A 10,900-nucleotide genomic window follows, 5' to 3' on the forward strand; every position below is an offset into this window, starting at 1 on the left:
GATAAAACTTTATTAGGGAAATCTATTCGGAGATACCCCCTATCCATTTTAAATGCATATTCATTACAGAATATAACTCCTCAGGTGAGATGTTGCGCATGCGCTAACACACTAACGTAGCCAAATTGTGTACTGGCTGGTATACGCAGCGTGGACCCTACATGCAAGATCTTTCTTTTATTTCTTAAATAATGTCAACTGATGGAATGTTATCATAGAAATCTATGCTAGGATAACTGCGATGCTAGATATTGCGCATGCGCGCGCACCGTGTTAGGCGTGCCGTCAAAGGCAAACATTATAATATAGATTGCTGCGGGAGAGAGGGGATGGGAGACTGAGGAAAGGCGTCAGGAAAGATAGCTGGGGGCGGTAGAAGAAGAAGGAGGCTGAGCGCGGGCCAGGGGAGCCACGCGAAAGGACGCGAGGGCATAAAGTAGGTGTTTTGTACTCTACATGATTGGGCGCTCTCCTAATTATAAACACAAGTCTACTGATAAACGTTTATTATAAAAATCTATGCTGAGATATCCCCTAACCATTTTAAATGTATATTCATCACAAAATATAACTTATCTGGTGAGATATTGCGCATACGCTAACACACTAACGTAGCCAGATTGTGTACTGGCTGGTATACGCAGCGGGGACCCTACATGCAAGATCTTCCTCCTATTTTTTAAATGATGTCAACTGATGGTATGTTATCATATAAATATATGATAGGATAACTCCTCCCTATTATAAATGCAGAATCTTTGCAAAATACGATTTCTCTTGGGAGATATTGCGCATGCGCGCTCACCGTGTTAGGCGTGCAGTGCCGTCTAAGGCAAACTTCATAATATAGCTTGCTGCAAGGGAGAGGGGATGAGAGACTGAGGAAATCCGGCAAGGAAGATAGCTGGGGGCGGTAGAAGAAGAAGTAGGCTGAGCGAGGGACAGTGGAGGCAAGGGGAAGGATGCGAGGGTCATAAAATAGGTGTTTTGTACCCTACATGCTAGGGGGCTCTCCTAATTATAAATAGAGGTCTACTGAGAAAAGTTTCTTAGGGAAATCTATGCTGAGATACCCCCTAACCATTTAAACTGCCCCTCAGCTATCTCATACGCGTCTTACATGACAATGTGCAACTATGAAATAAGGCAATCGGATTTGTGTTTCGATATTAATTGTATTTTAGAGAGCTTAATCATACTAATATCTGTAGTAATCAAACGTTGTTTAGCCAAAACGGATTTCCCTGACACGTCACAGGAGACCCTACACCCTACATGGAGGTACATGAAGGTTCGTAGGGCCTACATGGTCACAATTTTCAAAAAAAATAAAACTTGGTTAAAATTATATAATTGAAATGGAGAGCATAGACTCTTCGCAGTAACCAAACGTAAAAAAAATAAATCCCGATGCTCCCCTTTAATAATCATAGCATGTCTTGGTTACCTCACTCTGACTTACGTCTTATTAAAGTTTAAGTCAGCCGATAGGTGGCGATATGAGTCTGACACGGCATCTACAACTGTGTGTCTATCGATTATGAAATAGAGGAAATACGATTTTGTTTCAATAATAAATGTAATTTAGAGATCATGTGTTCACTAGCCATATTAATAATCATAAGGTACCTAGTCGTGCAAAATTTTCCGGCAACATCGCGGAAAATCTTTTTCCAGGAAATCCTTAAAATCAAATAATATGTTGTTGAAATTAGCAGATGCTCATTGCAGAAAGATGACATGACAAAGAAATCCCAATGATTCTTTGTATTAGATATAGAGTGATCAGATTAATGCAACACAATTCAAATATAAGCCATTTTCTGAACTCACATTCAGTAAAGCTTAACGCGCCTGATAGAATTTTCCTACATTTAACAATTTATTTCTCTTGAAGCGAAAATCGGCCATGATGTGTTATTACCAGACACTAATTATTTGTTTTCTACAATTTTTTTTATTTATTTAGCATATTTGTTATTCAGGATCAATGTATGGTTTATCTTCACGTCAGAAAATTGGTCGTGCACACGCGTGTTTAGCCGTCAACAAAGACCACAGCGGCCATACATCACGCTACGTAGCTTAACGATACATATAGTAACGTTGGACATTATAATTCGTTGTTGCCTATGATTGGATATTGCCTCGCTCCTGATCAATTTTGACAAATTGACATTTTGATCAATTGACAGGCAATTCGCATTATATGAATTATTTCGTGTTTTTTATTTATTATAATGAGTCCTAACCACCGACAATCATTCGTGGCGACTTTAATCCACCCGGAATTAATTGACCGTCTTAGTCTATGAGCGGCCTACATGATCCTCACGTATGTTGTTAGTTACTAAATTTCTGTGCTGAATATTCCTTGAAACAACTTGATACTCAACCTACTCGACGTACTATGTCTTTTAGCGACATTCTTGATTTGGTTTTCTGTCGCTGTAGACCCTGGAATCAGCCCAGTGGCCATAATTGTAGACCCCTCTCCTTCTCGCGTTCTCTTTCCGGTCAAACTATTTAATTTGAGGAAGTCATGAGACTTTTATATTTCCGTTTTATATACTCGTTCATGTGTCGAATCGAAACACACGAACTACTACGCCTCATAACTTTTCTCATTTGTCCATCGTCGCGTCATATTTTCATCCAAACACATATACACGTCCGTAACGTTCGATTTTTACCACTCTAAACACTATATCCCACAATTACCTCACACATGATGCCACCTAACCAATATAGCTTCGTTGCCACCGCGTATTAACCTATAGCGCATATGTATACAGAATCAAAGAGGCCCACCGCACGCCTAAGCGTTTGTTTTTAATTTCAGGATAATAATGATAATAATGATAATGATTATGATGATAATAATAATAATCATAATTATAATAGTAGAAGCTACAATGAAGAAATGAAAGACTGAAATGCTCCTCTTCTCTCAAGGAGGCTGCCTCGGGACAGACGATATCTCAATCAAGAGAGGAATCTTCTAGGGCGACTCGCTCTCGCCCCTGCTATTCTGCTTAGCACTAACACCGCTTACCAACATGCTGAATAGACAGGGTCTGGGATTTACAGTCGATAAACACAACACTATCAGCCACAAATATCTTGGTGTAGACGAAAGCAATGGTATTCAGCATGCAAAGATGAAGGAGATACTACATTGCGAAGGAGTACTATCGCCAAGTCCGCCTAGTTTTCAAGTCTGAGCTCTGCTCAAAAAAACAAGATAACAGCGATCAATAGCCTGGCACTCCCGGTTCCCGTGTACAGCTTCGGGGTGATCAACTGGTTGCGATCAGATATCGAAAGGATGGATCGGAAGACAAAAAAGCTACTAACCATGCACGGGCTCCATCACCCAAAAGCAGATGTAGAGCGACTGTACATCAAGAGGCAAAATGGTGGGCGTGGTCTCATTGAACTGATATCTGCGTACAACACTGCCATTGTATGTCTAGGCGACTACATCAAGCTTAAGGAAAACAAATTTACAAAACTTATCAAAATCCATCAGTCTGGAAAATCAAAGCACACTCTCTTATGTGAAGCTAAAGAAATCAAAGCCAAATACTTGTCTCCTCAGCCCACCAGCCAATCCTCAACAAACTAGAGGCTGAAGTCCAATATGGAAGCAGAAAAGATCGAGGTATTAAAGAACAAGCTTTTGCATGGAAGATTTTACAAGAGCCTCGACAGGCCATTTGTCGACAAGATTGCAAGCGTTGCCTGGCTGAGTAGTTCTGGGCTCAAGGGGTAGACAGAAAGCCTGACCATTGCAGACCAAGACCAAGCATTCAACACCAGATACCACAAGTACAAAGATCTGGATATCGAAATTAGGAGGATGTGGAATACTAAGACGAGAATTGTGCCAGTGGTGGTTGGAGCCCTTGGCTCTATAAAAAATGGTTTTTGAGAAAAATCTTAAGGAACTCCCTGGCCACCACACTGCCCAAGAAGTGCAGAAAATCACACTACTGGGAACAACACACATCCTGCAAAAAATTCTGGATTGAATCCCTATGTCCCAGGTTAGAACACGGTCAACCCAGAAGCCACCGGCTAATGCCGTGATACACTTTGAAAATCATAATAATAATAGTAGTAGTATTAATAATACTATATTGGTAAAATGGTCAGTTCAACAAACATAATACGATGATTACCTACGATAAAATATGATTAGACTAGTTACCTACCTTATAGTCCTTCATATAACTTTAAATACACTATTATTTGTCGCACGCGTACCCATTTTTGAAATTGTAGATAACTTTACTAGGAAAATTGTCAGATTTCGTAACCCCGTCATACATGCACGTACTCGAGTACAAAAATACAACAATTTCTACTTGTAACTTTAATTCGTGAACGCGGTTGATAATACGCGTATAAATTACTGCGGTTATTACATGCTTAGATGATTATAGATATTGAAAACATAATTCATGGAATTTGTCCTACATAGAAGGACAAAAAGAAGAAGAAGACAACGGAGAAGAAGAAGAAGAAGAAGAAGAAGAAGAAGAAGAAGATATTATAAATATATATATATATATATATATAGCCGCTAGATAGCGACAGAAATCAATTGGTAGCCCCTCAACTAGACATCAGTCCTACCATACATGTCTTACAATATCATGTATATAATATTTATGGGGTTCTGCAACTACTGATGTACGCATGAGCATGTAATCTTCATTGAACAAGTTGAATTAAAGGAACAGTAGCCTCTAGGATTTTACTGCATACAACTGTACTTACTGTATAACAAATCGTATTTGTTACCAGATACCTATTTAATTGTAATAATTATTTCACACATTCAGACGCCTACAAAATTTGAACGCGCTCATGACCCCGCGACGTGCTGCCACACCCCGAAAAGTTGCGTATTTAAACAATTTAATTTTGCAGGTTACAGACCGAGGGCTAAATCACAAAAAGTGCAATTTATTTATACCTAAATGCTATTTACCGAACGATATTCATTTTATAGGCAAATTCGATATCCATATTATAACTGAAACTATTATTGTCGTTATAAGATATTACAATCTCTTTTGCTTTTAAATGAATAAATAAGAAACACCTCAGTCTGTAGCCCTTGGGGTTGGAAAGTGGTTATTGCGCCACTTATCAGATCGGCGCTTTGAGTGGCCGCCAACCGGTCGTTGTAATCAAACTGTAGTTCGTTAAGTGTTTAAAACATTTTTTAATAATATTTCTAATGGTGATTGAACCATGAAACTTTTTATGTAGCGTAATTATAACCTAGATTAGCTGAAAATACCCCTAGAACCTAGAGTAAACTCTCCCTTTAAATAATCTAAATATGGACCCATAAAACAGGATAAACAATCCTGGCTACCCCAATTGAAAGATGCATTTTCTAACAAAATTTTTATCAAACAAATGTGGATTTCAGAACTGAAAAGGATTGGTGAAGTTGTGTGGGAAATATAAGAAAAATGGGAGCCGATATATATTATATGACCCTGCGAATGTAAATTGTTAGTAATGCGGCCAGTGATGTAATTACTGTTTAAAAAGTTCAGATCCAAGCTAGTATCTTCAAATTGGCCAACGACAAAATAAAGATAACAATAGAAAATTATCTAGAAATACAACGGATATTGTAAACGAAATAATTCTCCATAATTGTAATCAGCAATTGTGTTATATTATACTGTTGGTTAATTACTTAAAAAATTACTACAAACGTAGTCGCTCCAGAATATCTTACGTGAAAGGCAAGTGAGAGCGACTGACAACAACAATTATAATAAGGCCGGTATTTAAAAATTAAAAATTACCTAAAACGCATGCATGGCTACGAAATAAATGGGCAGATGACACTGTGAGTGACTGACTAAACGAATAACTGGAGGGTACCATTATTACATCTAGCTAAGCGTTTAGTGTAATATAATATAGTGTAGTATCGTGTATAATATCTATATTGTACATTCCTGATGATATGTTATTATAATATGCGAGCTGGAAAGACCACAATTGAACTATTAATCAATAATTGCGTACTTCATAACAGATATGTACTGACTAACTAAATGACCGACTGACTGACCGACCGACCGCCCAACCAACTGACCGACCGTCCGATTGAGCGACTCACTAAGCGACAGAGAAACCGACTGACCAACCATCTGACCAACTGACTGGCCAACTAAGTGACCGACAAACTGACCGACCATCTAAGCGACCGGCAAACCGACCGACCGACTAAGCGACCGACAAACCGCTGGCCAACCGATCGACTGACCGACTAAGCCACAAACCGACCGACTGAGCGACTGACCAACCGATCGACTGACTGAGCCACCGACCGAACGAGCCACTGACTGATCGCCAGTCAGAAAAACCGATTTAACGCCAGCACGCTGATCATAATGAAGCTATTATCACACACACACTCGACGTATCTGTTTATCCTAGAATTACATAGAGTACCACTACGCGTAGCCATCGCAGCATACGCTCATGTTTAACAACGCTTACGCACACAATGGAGAAAATGGAAATCGCCGTGCGCTAGGAGTGGGTATTAACCCGAATGTAATTCACGAATCTAACAGCGGATCATCGGATCACACTACGCGCGCGCGTCCGTCCAGATCCCCACCCGTCTGCATGCGCGGGGGAAACTCACACGCCGCCTGCCTGCCGCTCGTATACGCACGCGCGCAATCACCAGCTATTATACCTTATTTGTCAATTATCTACATGTGGCAGCAAAACCGTCAACCGAAGCCACGCTTGTGCCGGCTTTAATGGCGGGTAATGCTGAAGCCTGTCAGGCAGCATGCGCGCTTGCGAGCCATGCAACACCGCAGCCGTAATCCGCAATTAATAGGCGCGCGCGCTCGGCATCGTCACGTGACGACCATGTCGCAGCAATCTGCCATTGGTTATCAACGTATTCACGCCCAGCGCTGTTAATAAAACATACGCTGCCCAACCACGACCGATAGCTATAAGTTAGCGCGCCGACAAAGTGCCACTTGACAGAGCGACACGTTTTCAATAGGTTACGATTATTTACATAGCGGTGTTACGGTGCGAAAGAGAGACCGAGAGAGAGAGAGGGCGAGAGAGAGAGCGAGCGAGCGAGAGAGAGAGAGAGAGAGAGAGAAAGAGAGAGAGAGAGAGAGAGAGAGAGAGAGAGAGAGAGAGCGCGCGAGAGCGCGTCGACACACGGACACGCACACGGGCGCACGCAGGCCCTCAAGTACGTAGTTCCATGGAGAACGCTAGCAGCGGCGTGCGTTGCCAGCGGTACGTGCCCCCGGACAAGTCGCTGCACGGCGTCGCAGAAAAGGAAGGCGCCGGTGAACAATAACAACACCTGCTGGCGAGCCCTCCATACTCCATCGACGCCATCTTAGGTACGCAGGAGAGGCAGAAATCGTTCGACAAGTGGCCGATACAGGAATCGGCGTTCATCGGAAATGGTCCTTCTGCCGAGCACGATCACCACGGGCCGCAGCGAACCGCCGCCGCGCACCAAACAAATGGTCAGCTATTCGCCTAATTATACGCTTTCTTGCGCTGGTCTTCTGACCGGCCGCCAGTTAAGTGCCGCTAATTTGTCGTAATTACGCTAGCCGGTGTGAGCTAACCCGCGCCTCCCCACCGTGTCGAGGTTTGCAGGGTCAAAGGGCACTAGTCTATTAGCGAGCGACTTGAAGGATACAATAGCCAGGCTTATGTAAGGCTGCCCAGTGTAACCTCCGCTTTCTCCGCACGATATGTGTTTTCCTTGTTATTATTGAAACGCGTGCTGTACAGATTAAAAGGCGATGTGCTTAGTATTGTCTATATATATATTATGATATAATATATATATATATATATATACAATTGACTAGCTCAAAAACCTCTCCGTGAAATTTTGTAGACCTACTGGCTACATGTACAACTATTGTGTGTGTACGCTCAATGAAAGATTCTGTCGTTTTCATTTTTTAGTGTTTGTAAGCTTTATCTATATGCTGTCTCTCGTTTAGTTTAACCCTTAACGTTAAACCATATAATTACACTACAGTAAGTAATTTCGTATTTTGAAGCCTGTAATGAAATAATGATTGATTAGTTGACACTGGCCAGCAAACATTTACCTTCTATTATTATAAGTTGTAAAGAATTATTTAATCTCACACGTACTCTATTAAACGTTAGAGCTAGTGGCCATTCACATTTAGTTTCATTCATTCTATTTAAATCCATCCAATTTATATAACTATAGTAATAAGTGTAAATAGTGATATACTTTACATATACATACAAACACGCACGCACGCACACACATGCACCCACGCACGCGCACACACGCAAATACACACGTTCGTGTTTTTTATATTTTACTCACAATTTATACATATTTATTAATAAGCAGTTCTACAGCCAATTTATTAGGGATCCGAGTTTACTTATACATCTACCCACTATACAGAGGACTGAACACTGGGTACCTACATATTACATCAGCTGACATTAATCTCACGAAATTATATAAATATAAATATTACCGTGCGCACACTCGTAAAACGTTTATACATTTACCATGCTAAAGCATTCAACCTAGTCGTTTAACTAATGTTTAGTAATAGAAAGGCGACTGCGGTTAAGCTCAACCATTGACCCGCTCAGTTTCAATGAGAAGTCGACAACCGTATAGACTCATTACACACTTGATATATAAGAGGCAGGTAATTAAGCAATGTCGCACGTTACGCGCGGCTGTAATCACATAGGAAGGCAACGCCGTGCGTAATTCGCAATCTAAATTGCGGCGAGCGTGTGATTTTTTCAATAATTCGAACACGCGCGCGCTTTGTATGTGTGAACGCGTCTCGTTTCCGGCTTGAAATTATACGGATAATTAGAAGTGAGCCGTGCAACGCGGGCCAGCGGTCGAGTTCTTATAACGTTTGGCGAGGGCGTTGATTATCGCTATACCATTATATAATAGTGTAAAGCATTCAAAGGCCTTTTACGCTTGTTTGTGATTGCATACACCTTTTAAACCCAGCTCGTAGTTTAGGTGTTTGGTTACATCCAACGTGCCGGTTCTAAAGAATTTGCCTTTGTGACCCACGCGGACCACCTGCTGCCCGATAGAAGTCAAAGGCAAACCTTCGAAATTCCATCAACGGACTGTAGAACGGTGTGAATGAGATCGCTGCGTTTCGCTGTATATACAACACGATATACTGGTAATGGGGAAAAGCATCGCGTAAGGTGAAATGTGTAAATTTAAGCACGTGTAGAGTCGATTAGAGCGAGCGTGAAATTATGGATTTCCGCATTTTGTGGTATTTCTACATCGAAGACGGGCGAAAAACACATGTAGGTAATACTGTATATAACTTATGAAAGGAGCTTGTGCGCGATCCCTTACTACAGCGCCGCCTAAAATGAATCCGTATTCAATTGTAAATAAATGAAGAGAATGTATAAACTAAGAATGGCAAATATATGGCCTACAATCATCACTCGTTGTAACCCTCCGATAAAAGAATATAGCCAACCTATAAAAGATTCTAAATAAACCGAGAACGGAATCCTAACTAACGCTGTACGCGTTGGAGAGAAAATGGCGGCCTTGCGAATTCGGACGCCTACCCGGTCTTCGCGAAAAACGCGCGCACTGTTTTGTTTTTGCATGCGCTGCAATTTGCACACGCGTTAAACTGCTTTAATCGGTTATAACTGTAAACTGTAATATTAAAACTGTAATATTAAACTGTAATTAAAACTGTAATATTAAAACTGTAATCTTTTGCTATAGCAGACGAGCGCGACGCGCTGGTGGCCGACTGTCACGATCACGTCGCTCTCGGGCACTCGTCGTCCAGCGACAACTGCACCGACCACGACAGCAACGGCACGCCGAAGAAGAAGCACCGACGAAACCGCACGACGTTCACGACGTTCCAGCTGCACGAGCTCGAACGAGCCTTCGAGAAGTCACACTACCCGGACGTGTACAGCCGCGAGGAGCTGGCGATGAAAGTCAACCTACCCGAGGTCAGAGTTCAGGTGAGTCAATGGGGCTATTCGTGCATATAGTGAGGGGAAATTGAATGGCTGGCCGCGCGCGTGCATGGAAACGTTCGAAAAGCCGCGCAGAGTGGAAAATTGCAGCGCGCGGCGTACTTTCACGGGTACGTAGATGCATACATAGACGGTGTACGAGGCGCGAGAAGGTACGAGGAGCATACATCGTAAAGCGGATAATTTTCGCGCTGGATAATGCATTATATTATCCAATAGACGGATGTAAAAATATACTTACATACGTACATACGTACATACGTACATAATATTGCGAAAATGCATGAAAATACAGATTCAATTCTATAAGAGCCAGTATGGATAAGAAGGTGTAGGCGAATGGAAGAAGGTGATTAAGGAGAGGAGGAGAAGAGAAGAGAGGAGAGGAGAAATAGAGATACAGAAAGAACGAGAGACAGGGAGAGAACAAAGTAAACAAAGAGAGTAAGAAAGAGAGCCAGAAGGTATATAAAAGACGGCGATACGCAGAAGACCAGAGTTGAACTGTAAACAATGCTTCATGTTTCATCAATGCATTCGCAGCTGCCAACGAATCCATAACGTGCAAAGAACTTAAATGAATAAAATTGCAATTAGCTCTACTTAGCGACGAACATGAGGGTTACGATAATTAACTGATGGCTAATGAGGACGCATACACGCCTTCAGTCCGCAAATTAGTACATAATATTTATTACTGCTAAACGGTCTATCCTTTCTTCTTACATACTTTTCTCTCCCCTCACACACTCGTACACACACGTACCCACCCACACACAAATACTCACACACACACACACAC

At 41.6% G+C, this 10,900-nt stretch overlaps 1 protein-coding gene across 1 annotated transcript in view; it reads left to right on the top strand.

Moving 5' to 3' along the window:
* The first annotated feature begins 7,282 nt into the window (after window positions 1–7,282).
* LOC106805713 (retinal homeobox protein Rx1-like) overlaps window positions 7,283–10,900 on the top strand; it is a 23,538-nt gene continuing 19,920 nt past the window's right edge. The window contains exons 1-2 of the mRNA XM_014807416.1: window positions 7,283–7,370; window positions 9,833–10,083. Of these exons, the coding sequence (XP_014662902.1) occupies window positions 7,283–7,370; window positions 9,833–10,083 (339 nt within the window). The remainder of the gene's footprint in view (window positions 7,371–9,832; window positions 10,084–10,900) is intronic.

The sequence above is a fragment of the Priapulus caudatus genome, unplaced genomic scaffold (genome assembly GCF_000485595.1).
Source record: "Priapulus caudatus unplaced genomic scaffold, Priapulus_caudatus-5.0.1 Scaffold125, whole genome shotgun sequence".
In the NCBI taxonomy this organism is placed as follows: Eukaryota; Metazoa; Priapulida; class Priapulimorpha; order Priapulimorphida; family Priapulidae; genus Priapulus; species Priapulus caudatus.